Source organism: Hyperoodon ampullatus (genome assembly GCF_949752795.1).
Source record: "Hyperoodon ampullatus genome assembly, chromosome: 18".
Taxonomy (NCBI): domain Eukaryota; kingdom Metazoa; phylum Chordata; class Mammalia; order Artiodactyla; family Ziphiidae; genus Hyperoodon; species Hyperoodon ampullatus.
The window spans coordinates 14,450,523-14,467,107 of record NC_136931.1 but is presented as its reverse complement, the minus strand read 5'-3'; the positions used below and the strand labels follow the sequence as shown (position 1 = coordinate 14,467,107).

Here is a 16,585-nt window from a genome sequence, read left to right as displayed (position 1 = left end):
ATTATGGCTCACAAGACTATGGTTTAGCTAATCTTGACTGGGCCCACTCATGAGTTGGGTAGGCAACTCTGCTTAACTTGGCTGGGCTCTCTCACATATGTGGGGCAGTAGGCTGGTCTAGCATGGGACATCTGGGCTCCCATCCTGCCGTAGGCTAGACCAGGCTTGTTTACATGGCAGAGTTTCAAGAGCAAGAATGGAAATGCCCAAAGCTTCTTGAGGCCTTAGCTTGGAACTGGCGTGCATAACTTCTGCCACCTTCCATTGGTCAAAGCACAGGGTAAAGAAATAGACTCCACTCATGATGGAGAAGCTGCACAGTCATATTTCAAAGAGTGTGGTCATAGAGAGACCATTATTTGGAGCTCTCAGTCTAACACATGGCTTGAAGGATAAGTAGGTAGGGTTTAGAAGGAGGACGTGAAGTTACTGGTGTGAACCTCCTCTGATCTAAAGAAGAATGAGCCTCAACTGTCCCGCATTCCACCTCCCTAGTATCCAGGAAACACAAGAAGCATAAGCTTCTCTATTGGCTTGTAGGTTTTAATACTTGAACTGTTCTCTTTTTCTTAGAAAAGAGTATCTCGTTGAAGGTACATCCATAATTGTCTTGAGAATGTTTCATAGAATATATATATATATTAAGTTGTTTTTCAAGATGCTTGGCATACAGCCATGTTTCTTGCAGTTACCTTGGTCATGTTGGTGTTTCCACAAGTAATGATTGTACCCTTCTCTTGTAGGATTATGCCCATATGTTGACCTGTGTCACTGAAAGAGAAAAGTTTATTGTGCCCATCAAAGCTAGAGGTGCACGAGCCATCCTAGATTTTCCTGACAAGCTGAATTTTTCTACTTGCCCTGTCAAATACAGCACTCAGAAGATTCTGCTGGTACGAAACATTGGCAACAAAGATGCTGTGTTTCACATCAAAACTCATAGGTATGCATTCCTTCAGCTTTTGTTTTTGATTGATTATAACTAAATCTAGTCAGCACATGTAGTTTCCTAGAATAGCAGTCAAGATGCAACTGCTTATTACAGTCTTCCCTTGCAAGGACGGGAAACCTCAATGATGTGGGGCAGACTTCTTCATCCCATGAGGAACCCAAAATTCAAGGTTACCTGTTTGGGTATGGGTGGTTTTCTGAAATGCTGGATAATAGACTTTCTATTTAGCATAGCAGATGGCTCATGGGACTATATTAATAAACATATTTGTTGTGACTGAGACTTTTATAACTGGCTGTATTAGTTTTCTACTCCTATTGTAATAAATTACCACAAACTTCATGGCTTAAAACAACACAAATTTATTATCCGACATTTCAGTAGATCAGAATCCTCACTGGGCTAACATCCCAGTGTTGGCCGAGCTGTGTTCTTTTCTGGAGGCTTGATGGGAGGATCCATTTCTTTGCCTTATCCAGCTTTAGAGGCCACCCACAATCTTCTTATCTGAAAAATGGGGGAAAGTAGCCACCTTATGGGGTTGTTGTGAGGAATAGATGAATTAATAAACATAAACTGTTGGTATATAGCAAGTACTGTATAGTGAGTGTTTCTTCTTTTATTGTTTCTTTAAATGACCTACTGCCAGTGTGGTGGGCAGAATAATGGCTTCTCAAATATGTGCATGTCCTAATCCCCTGAACCTGTAAATGTGTAGTGTTACATGACAAAGGGGACTAGGGTTGTAGATGTAATTAAGGTTGTTAATCAGCTGACCTTAAAATGGGCAGATTATCCTGGATTATCTGGGTGGGCCAAGTGTAATCACAAACATCTTTAAAAATAGAAGGAGGCAGAAGAAGAGTTTGGAGTGATGAGATATGAGAAGAACTCAACCTGCTATTGCTGGCTTTGCAGATGAGAAAGCTGAGCAATAGAGAGGTTGTATAACTTGCTCAAGAGCACATAGCTAGTAAGTGAAGCTGTTTGATTTTAATCTGATAATTTATGGTGTAGCTATAGTGTAGTAGACATTATGGGACAATATAAATATTATGGGACAATCCTCGCCCTCAATGATCTCTCTTATAAGATGGGGAAGAATGGTTGTTATGGGACATGAAGATGCTGGCTGATTAGCAGGGCCATAACAAGAATGGCCAGCTTGGGAACACAGGAGACAGAAGGTCAAGTTCTTTTTCTATGACTTTTTAAAAATAAGACAGATATTGAGCTGGATCATTTTCATAAGGGCTTTATCTGTGGAATCCTTTGCTAGTTTAAGGACAATCTCTAGTTTAAGGACACGTCTCTCCAGTAAGGATTAGCATTTACTTCTGCCTGGTTCCCAAAGGTTAGACTACATAGACTGCCTCTCTGGTAATTTCTTGGCTTAGGGGTTCCTGGACTGATCATGCATATGTAAACCCCAAACTGGTAGAATACACATGTCCAAAGTATGAATTCCCTAGAGAATCCTTGTTTCCCTCATTCTAAACCACGATAGACATCTTTCTTGTGCTAATGGGAGAATGTTTTGGTAACCTTTGAAGTTTCCCAGGTTTATATGGGGATTTTGTTACCAGTGCCCTGACTTAACCATCCCAAGACCTTGTATCCTGCTGCTATTAGCAGGGCTGTTAAAACCCAGGCTTCAAGGGCTCAGTGGCTTACTGCTCTGGTTCTTATTTCCTCTTGTTTTTGAATCCTGTGGATTTTCCCCCCCCCCCTTTTTTTTTTGGCACGCTCAGCTACACATTTATGTAAGTTATATTTTATCCAGACTTTCTAGGTGGAAGAGTTTTCGGGTTACTTGGTCTGCCATATTGTAGGTAGCAGGGATGCCATAATGTGGGTTGAGGCACATCCCTCAGGAGGGAATTTGTGTTTATTCTTACATGTGTCCCAGGAGCATCACTAGCTCTAAACCATTTCATGTAGATTCAAGTTTCTGTTTGTTATCATTTTTTCCTGGCTGAAAAACTACTTTAATATTTCTTATAGCACAGATCTAGTGGATATTATCTCAGTTTTTGTCTACTTGAAAAAATATTTTGCCTTCATTTTTTGAAAAATTTTTTCTCTACAGTATAGAATTCTGAAATGGCAGTTATATATACTTTTTTTTTTAGTACTTTAAAGATGTCACTTCATTGTCTTTTGGCTTACATTTTTCTAATGAGAAGTCTGCTGTAATTCCTAGCTTTGTTCTTCTGTAGGTAATTATGTCTTTTTCTTGGGCTGCCTTCAAGATTTTGTCTTTATATTTGGTTTTTAGCAGTTTGAACGTGATGTGTCTAGATGTGGATTTTGTTTTTGGTTGTTTTTTGGTTTAAGGATCTTATTTTGCTTTTATTTGGTTTTCGTTTCAATCCTGCATGAAGTTCTCTGAGCTTATTGGATCTGTCATTATTTTTGGAAAACATCAGCCATTATCTCTTCAAATATTTCTTTTCTCCATCCTCTCTCACCATTTCTTCTGCTTGTAGGAATGTTCTGTGTGACACAGGTGAAATACTCTGCACATGTCTTGTCTTCTTTAGGGGCAGGGGATTGTCCATTTTTGTTTGCCCTGCAATCTCAGCTCTCTAACGGGTTTGAGAAAAATTGTGATTTTGTTGTTTACCTGTTTTTTTTGTTGTTGTTGTTAGGGTAAAAGAAACACTCTTTTCAGCTCTCTACATCCTGGGTGGAAGCAGGACTCTGACCCACTTTAGATAAATCAACCGTCAGAGGCAAAGGAAAAATTCTTTTGAAAATCAGTGTCTCCTGACATTGTCAAAGTGCTTATAAAGGCTTTGTTTGTCATTTCGTGGTGAGACTCATATTTTGATTGAAGGGAAGAGAGCAAGTTGTTCAACTGGCTCACCATGACTTAGAAAGAACCAATCTCTTTTGGTTAAAAAAAAAAAAAAAAAGAACTTTCATAACCACCATCCATAATACACATTAAAAACTTCCTGTGACATTGGTATTGTTCCAGTGAAAAAGAGAGTCCACCTAAGGTGGAAAAACAAGCACAGGCAGCTCATCTTCCTGAACTGTTTGGCTGAATCTTAAAAACTAATTGGCAATACATTCATGTAAAGTGAAACAAAATCAAAGATTTAATAGTGTGAAGTTGCGGGAAAAGATCTAAAACTTTTGTATCCATGTAACTGTGAATGTGAATCATCTTTTCCCAATGTAGAAACACTTCTAAGGTAAAATGGTGAGCTAACTCAAGGACTAGCCAGCAATCATAATGACATTAGGAACTCTAGTCCAACATTCCCATTTTACAGATGAAAGAAGTAAGGTCTGAGAAGGTAAATTACTTAGCCAAGTTCCCCCAGTAAGTTAATAGCAAAACTTGGATTAAAACAAAACATGGACCAGTTCTGGCCTTGTTTACCTCAAGATCCATTCCTTGCCCTTCCCAGGCTTTGCTCAGTATCTATGTTGGGCTGTGTTAGCCCCTCTAGCCTCCACGACCTGCTGGATTCCACCTGGGTTTGACCAGTGGGGGGCACTAGAAGGAGGTTGGAGAGTAGGAAGAAGTCAGAGTATTTCTCTTCCTCCCTCTCTAACTTCAGTAGAGTCCCCAGCAAGCAGCTGTATCTCCTCTGTGGTTCTAGCTCCTGTCAGACAGACCTGCCATGGTTCCAACTTCTGCCAGGTCCCCAGGATCTGCTAATACTTCCTCCTCTCCTTTTGTCTCCAGCCCAGTGGTGGAAATGGCTTACTGCTATTACCAGTCCCTGAGCTATCTCACCATCTTAAGTTGGGCTTTTCATAGCTTTCATCTTCTGTGTAACCAAGTCTTTCAATTAAATTTCCTGTTTATTTTTGTTTTCCTGTTTAGACTCTGCACAAAATGGTACTTTTATGTTCTTTCCACAAAATGCATGTATTCCAACCATGATGTCAATTCTGTGAGCTACCTCAAATCCTTCCAGTAAATCCCTTTTCTGTCTAAGTTAGCCAGAATTGGTTTCCATTGTTTGCAACTGAAAACCCTAACGACTACAATGAGAAAGAATGCAGTTGAATTTGTGGTCACATTTTATTGAATCAGAATGTCTGGGGGGGATCCCCTGACGAGTATCCATTCTGAAAAATGCACAGGTGATTGTGTTGCCCAGACAGGGCTGAGGACCACTCTTTCATTGACAACATGATTGTCAATAGACATAGTGGAGCAGTATATGTAGTTTGATAATTTGGAGTTAAAAACATAGGGTCGGGGCTTCCCTGGTGGCACAGTGGTTGAGAGTCCGCCTGCCGATGCAGGGGACACGGGTTCGTGCCCCGGTCTGGGAAGATCCCACATGCCGCGGAGCGGCTGGGCCCGTGAGCAATGGCCGCTGAGCCTGCGCGTCCGGAGCCTGTGCTCCACAATGAGAGAGGCCACAACAGTGAGAGGCCCGCGTACCACAAAAAAAAAAACACAAAAAAAACAACAACAACAACAAAAAATAGGGTCTATACTCTTGGTCTTGCTGCTTTTATAGTCATTATACAGTTAGAAATAATATCTCACAGGAAATTGTTTAAAAAACAAATCATATTCTTTTCATTGAAATAATGATTTAATTAATGGTAAAGTTTATAAGTGGTCAGGTTCATACAAATTATAAAAAATAAAACTTTATGCGTCTGTTGCTCCCATTAGAATATGACCTTCTCAAATGCAAGGATTGTATCTCTTTTCATTTGTATGTCCCCAGCATCTAGCAAAGTGTCTAGAATAAATAAGTGCTCAATAAATGTTTATAGGATGCCCAACCAACAATATATCACAACAGCAGAGCTACAACTATAAACCTCTACAATAATTTAAAATAAAAAAACATGCTCCAAGTACTATAAAAGAGGCATAGTGTTTTTTACACTAATAAAAGGAGCCTCAATGTGCTATAAAGTATACAGAGAACATAAACAATTACTCTTCAACTTTATTACAGATTTGACCTAAAACTCGAGTAGGTACCAGAATAACTTTGACTATTGAAGTAGGATTAATTTTGGAAGGTGAAATAGAAAGAATTAAGGAGCACTTTCAAAATCTAAAATCTCAATTTAGGAATCAGTTAATAAGAAAGATTATCTGAAGGAAAAATACTAATTTTATATTCAATGTTTAGTATAATAGAACCAGTATTTAGTCTTCTGCTAAAATTTTTTTTTTTTTTTTTTTTTTGCGGTACGCGGGCCTCTCACCGCTGTGGCCTCTCCCGTTGTGGAGCACAGGCTCCGGACACACAGGCCCAGCGGCCATGGCTCACGGGCCCAGCCGCTCCGTGGCATGTGGGATCCTCCCGGACCGGGGCACGAACCCGTGTCCCCTGCATCGGCAGGCGGACTCTCAACCACTGCGCCACCAGGGAAGCCCTCTGCTAAAATATTGAATCATTTGAATGGAATAGTTCTAGTTCTTAAGAGCAGTTCATAGTGGATTGAACAAGAACTCAAAATGTTTCTTGTGGCTCACGATTTTACACAAACCCGAGTTCCCTCCCTAATCAAGTATTTGATATTAATGAGAATGTGATATCAAAACCAGACATTCTGGTAGACAGAGGCATATTTATACCCTGGAGGAACAGCACCTTTTACCTCTCTGTAAGATCATTTTCTGGTACTTGGTATTCCCTAGCCTTTTCAGCCTGTCTGCCTCTAGTAAAATGAATACACAATCAAATTATAGACAATGTTTAAGCACCAGAACTTAACACACTCTATCCAATTAATGTCTGATTTATAGAGAAAGCTTAGGCATCTCTAAGTAGCAATGGCTATCCCAGGTGATTTTCTAACCACTGAAGAAGTTTAGTGTAATATAAACCCAACAATTAACACAAAAGGGAAGAATCTGTTACCACTGTATGGAATTAGGATTTCTGGAGGTCCTAAGACGAGTCCCTTTGTCCATAGAAAATTAGCTTACGTTCTGTAATGTAATACTATCCAATTCATTTCAAAACTGTTATTTTACTACTAAGAAATGTTTGGGGAAAAAAATGAAAGCACAGTGTAGGGAGAAAAACATTAGGAACTGAGGAAGCGGAGGTAGAAGAGAATGTTACAATGCTGTTCCCAAAGCCAGGAAACTGGGGCCAGTTCTCAATTCTTCAGATTCTTCCTGAGGCCATAAGGAAGAAAAGAACTTTAAAGACGGTGAGACTCACCTTCATCTCCCATCAAGCAGAGATGTTTGAGATACCAAAAGTCTGCTCCTTTTCTGTTCTACCAAGTTGTTATAAAGATTAAGTAAAGATTAGAGATATTTTAAATTTCCCTTTAAAAGTTGATTATAATTCAACTTAACAGCCTCTTTTGAGAGGCTCCTATGAGTAAAGAGCTATGCACGGGGTAGTAAGAGACACAAAGATGAATCTAACCAGGTGGCTTCCACATTCAGGGATGGTTTGGGGAGACAGAAAAAACTTGAAGGCAGACTTCCATCCCTGCTCTACCACTACCTAGCTGGGTAGCTTTGGGCCAGTTGCCTGCCCTTTTAGAGCATCTGCTTTCTCATATCTAAAATGCAAATAACAAGACCTACTTTCTCAAGATTTTGTGAGGATTAAAAGACTTGATATATGTAAAGTGCCTACTGCAGTACCCAGCATAGAGTATGTGCTGATGAAATTTTGTTTGCTTTCTCTTTCCTTTCATCTCAAGAGTCTCTAGCTATTGGGCGAGACAGGCATGAAAACTTATTATTGTACAAGGTGAGCTAAAGTAAGAAGTAAAAATAAAGTTATAGGGCTTCCCTGGTGGTGCAGTGGTTGAGAGTCCGCCTGCCAATGCAGGGGACATGGGTTTGTGCCCTGGTCTGGGAGGATCCCACATGCCGCGGAGCGGCTAGGCCCGTGAGCCATGGCTGCTGAGCCTGTGCGTCCGGAGCCTGTGCTCCGCAATGGGAGAGGCCACAACAGTGAGAGGCCCATGTACCGCAAAAAAAAAAAATAAATAAAAATAAAAAAATAAAGTTATAGCCTCTGAGAGGAAGAAGACATTATCAATAAGAGAGAGAATCAGGAAAGGTTCTATTTAAAAGGTAACTTTGAGTCTAGGCTATGATGGGTGACTTTGGAAGGAGTATGACATGGAAAACAGTGAATGTTCCTATCTGACCCAAGCAGTTCTGGAATGTCTATGTAGGGGGCACTGTCTGGTTGGAAGGAAGAGGAGGTGCAGTGCTGGGGAAGGTTATGGGTGTAGAGACTAAAGCCCTCCCATCCCGTCCCACCCCAGTCTGACATGGAATGTGACAGGTGTATAATGTATTTGGACAGATGTATCTGTTTCATGAGAAGGCCAAAACTAGTTGGGAGTAGATTGTGTGGGACCTCAAATGTCGAGGACTTTGAACTTTATTACATAGATTATGGGGGCCACTGAAGGTGTTTGAACAAGAGATTGATGTGTTATGTCCTGTGTGTGATTTTTTACAATGTCTCTAGAGCAGTGTGAAGGCTTGAGAGGAGGATGATAACAACCTGAACTCACCTGAATACCCAAGATCATCCTCTGGCTGCCAATGAGGGAGATAACAATAGCACTAACAAAAATAATAATAAACATTTGTTTAGCATTTCCTACATGCCAGACATTATTCTACACACTTTACCTCTATCAACTCCTTTAATCCTCACTACAGCCGTGTGAAATAGGTGCTGTCTTTATCCTCATTTTACAGATGAGGAAACTGAATGTTCAGTGACTTACCCAAGCTCATGGCTGATCTGGGTTTTGAACGTATTCAGTTGGCTCCAGGCTAGTAACTACTACCTCATGGTGCCCCTACAACAGTGCCTGGAGTTCATTGGAGGTTCGGTGCTGAAGGTGTGGGAAAAGGACAGACGAAGGAATGGGAAAGTAGTGAAAGGAGAGGGCAATCCAAATAGAGGGCACCAGAGAAAATAAACAATTGCCCATGGTAGGAAGCACTCGAGGTCCTGCAGTGATAATTTCAGTTACCAGCAAGTGCTACCCATGCTGTAAGCTCCGTACCCTCATAGAAGAAAGGTTAGGTTTTCTGAAATTAAGTTCATTATCTAAGGGAAGGTTTAAGGACTGAAGACTAAAAACAGTTGCGATAGAAGTAAATAATCAGAAACAGCTTAGCCTGCCAGATACGTTGTCCAACACATTACTTTGAAAAACTGGCAATTTAAAGAAGTGAAATGGACCATGAAAATAATTAAAAGGGCTGGGTTTCCTGTTTAGAAGGAAGAGCTCTGTAAGTTATTTAAGGTACTTCATGAGATCAGATCCAGCTTCTCTCTTACTCTTCCTTTCCAGGACAATTAAAGTCAACTGTTTCCTGTTCCCAGATCCACCCTACCTCCCCATAAGGTCTGCATGCCCAAATTCTATTTTCAAGACACAGATGTCCCCAGTTTGCCTTTCCAAATGCTCTCCACCCTTCTTCAGCTTACTCTCACCCAGGAGGCTAACCTATATGTCAGAGGTTAATAGGCTCCCATGCCTTTGGCTTCTGGTTGGGTTCAGCCAGTGGGAGTCCCAGCAGGCAATCAGGCAAAGGATGTGAGGTCAAGACACTTTTCCCCCTAGTGCCTATGTGTGAGGACTCCTGGGCTGACTGTCTCTCTTAACTAAAGCCCTTTGAGCCTCATAAGGCAGCCTTCTCTTAGGACTCTGGTGGGTTTCAAAACCACTCCTTCTCCTTGGCTCTTTGGGCCTAGAGGTGGTAACAGTTCTACTGTGAACAACCCTGGGCAATTGCATCATCTCTTGTAGTTTCCCTACGCCCGTTCCCCCATTTTAAAAAGACCCTTTGTTAGACTGCCCTCACCTTATCCTCATGTGATTGTGTGATCATTTTCCTCTTGAGGCTCTGGTATGTTTTTCCGTCATAAAACCCTCTCTTCGCTGAACTCTCGCAAAACTTGATTTTTATCCCTTTGAAGGTACTGTTCTTTTGCAAATTACAGTATTTGCGTACATGTTATAAGTCTGTCCTTTACTGGAATCACTCAGTGAATGTTAAAAGAAAGGCTAAATGGCAAGGATACAAACAAGAATATTATACATCATTTAAGTTTTTCTTACATTTGTTGTTCTATAACTGTTATTTTAATATTAATACTAAAGTTCTTTCACATTAAGGGGAAAGTATACTTCTGAATCACTGAATTGTGGTGTCCGGTGTGTGTTGCCTGCAGAACTGGAACTCACGTCTCCTCTCCCCTTCCCCCTCCCACTAGTCGGGAATGTGTTCTTTTTTTTTTTTTTTTAAATTGGAGTATAATTGCTTTACAATGTTGCATTAGTTTCTGCTGTACAAGGAAGTGAATCAGCTATATGTGTACATATAGGAATGTGTTCTGATGATGTGTCTCCATGTGTGTTGCAGGCCCTTCTCTATAGAGCCATCTGTTGCAACTCTTAATGTAGGAGAGTCCATGCAACTGGAAGTGGATTTTGAGCCACAAACCGTGGGCAATCACAGCGAAAAGCTTATTGTGTATTACGACACAGGTATGTATTATTCTTTGTTAAAAGTTCTACATTTTAAGAAAGGTCAGATGGAAAACATGATGAGGCAAAACAGGAAATGGTTATTTTGGCTGCATTAGAGTAAGCTAAGACCCACAAGGTAAAGAACTAAAGACTGAATGCCTCCAGCAGAAATGATGCTGAGCCACATATAAATCCCACCTACCAGTTTTTCCTGTGCTTGAAAGCCTGAGAAATATAGGGCTCAGAAGGAATGGAAGAAACCCATACCCAGAAGTTACACTGGTAGATTGAGATTATTTATATGTAAATGGAAACTTGAAGGTAACATAATAACACATGGGTTTTCCATTTCCTGCTGCATTTGTCTAACATTTAAAAAATACAAACCCGAGTTCAGAATGGTCTTGTGTGTGTCCTCTAACTGGGTGTAAGATCCGGTTACTTTAATCCTTAGAATATACAAATGTCTTACTTAAACCTAGGACTTTGTCTATTGCTGCTAGCATTTTCTTGAAGGCCCCACCCAGGATAGTAATGAAAATTCACTTATTGTTTTTTCAAATATTTAATCTATGGTCATGTAGACTGCATGTACGTTACGCAAGTCTCTGAAGTTGGTTTTCAAATTAATATTTATCACTACTATTTATTATTTCATGATTTTTCTCATTTCCTTCTCACTTCTTTTTTACCCATTTGTGTTGATTGACCCAGATTGTCTGCATCAGAAGGGCACTGTAGGGAGAAAACAGAAGTGCACAGTCAGGGAAAAAGCAACAAATGATACCTAGGTCATAGTTCAGAGTTGCTGAGTTTGTGGATGCTTATCTGAGCAGGATCCATCAAGCCCTTGCATAAGGACGTGTGGTTAAGTGGTCCTGGCTCCACACTGCCCAGCATAACAACAATTCATAATCAGTGGCACAATCTATATTTATCTTTTAGTGTTGTCCACAATTCACTGGCTGCTAGTAAGAAAAACCTAACCTGGACTAGCTTAAGCAAAAGGGGGAAGTTTGGGCCCATGTAACCCAACAGTGGAAGATTAAAAGCACAGTACATAACCCACCAGGGATGTCAGTTTTTCAAAGTAGTGCCATTTTACACTCCCACCAGAAAAGCTTGGGAGTTCCATTTGCTTCACACCCTCTCCTACCCATAGTGTTGTATTGTTCATTTTAGGTATACTGGTTGTATAAAGTGATGTCTTCTAGTGGTTTTAATTTTTATTTCTCTAATGATTAATGATGTTGAACACCTTTTCATGTGCTTGCTGGCTTTTCATATATCTTTTAAAATTAAGTGTTGAAGTCTTCTCATTTTTGAGTTGTTTTTCCTTTTATCATTAATTTGTAAGAGTACTTTACAACTTGTTATTCTGAATACTAGTCATTTGTCAAGTATATGTGTTGTTAATTTTCTCTACCAGTCTGTAGATTGCCTTTTCATTTCCTTAATGACATTTCTTGATGAGCTGACATTTTTAATTTTTATGAAATCTGTATTATCATCTTTTTTAAATGCAATAACTTTTTAAATTTTATTTATTTTTGGCTGCATTGGGTCTTTGTTGCTGCATGTGGGCTTCCTCTAGTTGTGGCGAGCGGGGGCTGGCTTCTCACTGCAGTGGCTTCTCTTGTTGCAGAGCACGGACTCTAGGCACGCGGGCTTCAGTAGTTGTGGCACGCGGGCTCAGTAGTTGTGGCGCACGGGCTTAGTTGCCCCGCGGCATGTGGGATCTTCCCGGACCAAGGCTCAAACCTCTGTCCCCTGCATTGGCAGGTGGATTCTTAACCACTGCATCACCAGGGAAGCCCTTTTTTCTTTCAAGATGAATGCTTTTTGCCTTCTTGCTAAGAAATCTTTGCCTTTTCCAAGATCATGAATATGTTCTCCTGTGTTTACTTTTAGAAGGGCAGTAGTTTTAGCTGCTAGTTTAAGTTAATGATTTGTCTTTGATTTCATTTTTCCATATGTGTCAGGTGCGGACCATGTTTCTTTTTTTTTTTCTCCATGTGGGTTATTGACTCGTCTCCATTCTTTTATCTTATTCTGGAATTCCAACTACTTTATTATTCTATTACTTACTCTACTATTAGTCTGTTATTTATTACTTTTAACCTCTATTTTATGTTTTCCATTTTTTTGTAGACTTCTCTGGATACTTTCTTCCTATCCATTGTCCCATTCAATAATTCCCTCTTCAGCGAAGACTCACCTGCTGAGTTTTAATTTTTCAATTATTATAATTATTTTAATTTCTGAAAGTTTTATTTGGTTCTTGTCAAATCTGATTGCTGTCTACTCTTTCATTTTTCATATTTCCCTTTTATTTCTTAAATATATTAAACATATTTATATTGTGTACGTGGTAATTCAAACATATTAAGTCTGCTCATCTATTTATTTATTTTGCTGTGTGTTGTTTCTTATGGTTTTTCAATCATGGTATCTGTAGAGGAGGAAAAATGTCTTTTTCCTCTACCCATTTAGGTTTTTAAGATGGGGCCCCTGTAACAAAAGACAGATTAACAAGAGAAGAACATAAAAATTTATTTAATGTAAGTTTTACATGATATGGGAAGCTTCATAAGGAAATAAAGATCTGAAGAAGTAGTAAAATCTGAATTCCTTTATGCTGGTTCAATGAAGGATGGAGAGTTGTGGGAAAACGTGATAGGACAAAAAAATGACATGAGCTAAGGGTAGCAAACAGTAAGGCCTGTTTATTCAGGCTCCTCTTGATGTTCCTCTATATTTGAAGATACACATGCTTCTTTCTACCTGGTCTTGGAGGGCACCTCTCACGTGGCGGATCTGTGACCTGCTTCAGGGGAAGTTAAGAAAATCCCTCTTGCACCTGCCATTTCTTATGTTCCTTCAGCTTGAAATATTTAATATGCCAAGGTGCCATATTTTGTGGTAGTGCGTTCTGAACCCCATCATTATCTTATGCCTCTTTGTGTTTTGTAGTTTCTGGGTTTAGCATCGTTACTTTGGGCAGGCCCTGGACTTTATGTCCTGTCCTAGGCACCCAATGCAATAGTTAAAACAGAAGTATATGTATGACTGATTCACTTTGTTATAAAGCAGAAACTAATAAAAAAAAAAAAAAAAAAAAAGAAGTTCAAGGGTTAACAAAATCCACTAGGGCAAAAGACAACCTTGGCACTAGATTATTTCCTGGTATTCTTCACTTTGCTTTAATGTCCTTATTTTCCTATCAGGTTAGTGATCAGTTTTAAAGTAGTTTGAAAAATGTTTTATTGAGTATTTTAGTTATTTCAATCTCCAGTTTAATGTGCTACTTAAAGCTGCTTTTAATATATGTCTTTTTTCATATTATTCAGCAATACTTATGCAGCAGTTCATCCTTTCCCACTAGTTTGCAATCCTTTCTGTATATCACAAACACAGTTTATCCCTGCATGTAGTTAGGTTTTATTTAATTTCTCTCAGCAGCAGTTTTCTGGGTATAAGTCTTGAACATTTTGATTAGATTTATTCCTATATATTCATTCATCTTTGAGGATCCTGTAAGTGATTCTTCTATTACTTTTTAAATTGAGGTATGATTTAGGTATAAGATGCACAGATCTTAAATGTACAATTTGATTCATTTTGACAAATGTAAATACCTGTGTAACACATTCAAGATATAAAACATCTGTCACCTCACAAAGTTCCCTCATGCCCCTTTCCAGTCAATCCCTCCATCCGCCATCCCAGAGATTCTGATTTCTATCATCTTATATTAGTTTTGCTTGTTCTTGGAGTTCAGATAAATGTACTCATACAGTATATACTCTTTTGTGTCTGGTTTCTTTCATCCAACATAATGTTTTTCAAATTTATTTGTATTGTTGTGTGAATTGTGTTGGCAATTCCCTTTTTACGCCTGAGCAGTATTCCACTGTTTGGTTATACGTAGTTTATCCATTCTTCTGTTAATGTAACTGAATTGTTTGACGTTTTGGGCTATTATGAATAAAGCTTTAATAACAATTATTGTACAAGTTGTGTGTGTGTGTGTGTGTGTGTGTGTGTGTGTAGTATGCGTTTATTTCTCTTGGGTAAATATTTGGGAGTAGAATTGCTGGATCTTAGAGTAGTTATATGCTTAACTTTATAAGAAACTTCCAAAAAGTTTTCTAAAGTGGTTGAAGCATTTTACATTCTCGCCAGCAATGTTTAAGGGTTCCAGTTACTCCACATACTCACCAGCTCTTGGTCATGTAAGTGTTTTTTTAAAAATTGAAGTATAATTGACTTACAATATTAATATTAGTTTCAGGTGTACAACATAGTGATTTGATATTTTTATGTATTGCAAAATGATCACCATGGTAAGTCATGTGACCGTCTGTCACCATACAAAGTTATTACAGTATTATTGACTATATTCACTATATTGTACATTAATCCCTGTGACATTGGCTTTTTTATTTTTATTTTTTAAATTAATTTTTATTGGAATATAGTTTGTTTACAATGTTGTGTTAGTTCCTGCTATGTATAGTGAATCAACTATACGTATACATATGGTATATGTATACATATGCTATACGTATACATATATCCCCTCTTTTTTGGATTTCCTTCCCATTTAGGTCACCACAGAGCATTGAGTAGAGTTCCCTGTACTACATAGTAGGTTCTCATTAGTTATCTATTTTATACGTAGTAGTGTGTATATGTCAATCCCATTCTCCCAATTCATCCCCCCTGCCCCCCCATATCCATACGTCTGTTCTCTACGTCTGTGTCTCTATATCTGTTTTGCAAATAAGTTCATCCGTATCGTTTTTCTGGATTCCACATATAAGCAATATTATACGATATTTGTTTTTCTCTTTCTGACTTACTTCACTCTGTATGACAGACTCTAGGTCCATCCACATCTCTACAAATGACCCAATTTCATTCCTTTTTATGGCTGAATAATAGTCCATTGTATATATATACCACATCTTTATCCATTCATCTGTCAATGGACATTTAGTTTGCTTCCATGTCCTGGCTATTATAAATAGTGCTGCAATGAACATAGGGTGCATGTGTCTTTTTGAATTACGTTTTTTTCAGGGTATATGCCCAGTAGTGGGATTGCTGGGTCATATGGTAGTTTTATTTTTAGTTTTTTAAGGAACCTCCATACTGTTCTCCATAGTGGCTGTATCTATTTGCATTCCCACCAACTGTGTAGGAGGGTTCCCTTTTCTCCACACCCTCTCCAGCATTTATTGTTTGTAGATATTTTGATGATGGCCATTCTGACCAGTGTGAGGTGATACCTTATCGTAGTTTTGATTTGCATTTCTCTAATTATTAGTGATGTTGAGCATCTTTTCGTGTGTTTGTTGGCCATCTGTATATCTTCTTTGGAGACATCTATTTAGTTCTTCCACCCATGTTTTTGATTGGGTTGTTCGTTTTTTTGATACTGAGCTGCATGAGCTGTGACCTTGACTTTATAGCTGGAGGTTTGTACCTTTTAATCCTCTGTCCCTGTTTTGCCCATCTGTCCCCTCCCCTCTGGCAACCACCAGTTTGTTCTCTGTACCTTTGAGTCTATTTCTGTTTTGTTGTGTTTGTTCATTTGTTTTGTTTTAATTTGAGTCATTCTAGTGGAAGTGAAGTGGTATCTCTTCTGGTTTAAATTTGCATTTCCCTAACGACTTGTAATGTTGAGTAACTTTTCATGTGCTTCTTCTATTTTTATCTTCTACTCTCAGGTGTGTATTCAAGGTTTTTGCCCAATCTTTATTGGGTTATTTATCATTTTGTTATTGGCCTGTAGTTTTTGTATATTCTCCATACAAGTCTTTCAGAAATTATTATTGTTAATATTTTCTCACAATCAGTGGATTATCTTTCTAATTTCTTAACAGGGTCTTTTCATTAGCAAAGTAATTTAATTTTGATGAAATACAGTTTGTCATTTTTTTCTTTTATAACTAGTGTGTTTTTTTCTAATTTTATTTTTTAAGTTTTTGTGAATATCAAAATATTGAATTTTGTATGTTGATCATTTATCTACAGAGCTTGATAAATTTACTTATTAGCTCATGATTTATCTGTAGATGATATTGGATTTTGTTTATATACAATCAGTCATCTGCAAATAATCATAGTTCTTTTTAAATTTTTAGCCTTTTG

General features: G+C 38.6%; 1 protein-coding gene across 1 annotated transcript in view; it reads left to right on the top strand.

Annotated features, from left to right (window-relative positions):
• The window catches only part of HYDIN (HYDIN axonemal central pair apparatus protein), a gene marked incomplete at its 5' end in the record, with an annotated part of 359,388 nt that overhangs the window by 32,640 nt on the left and 310,163 nt on the right, over positions 1–16,585 (top strand). The window contains 2 exons of the mRNA XM_079723315.1: positions 744–943; positions 10,320–10,444. Of these exons, the coding sequence (XP_079579441.1) occupies positions 744–943; positions 10,320–10,444 (325 nt within the window). The remainder of the gene's footprint in view (positions 1–743; positions 944–10,319; positions 10,445–16,585) is intronic.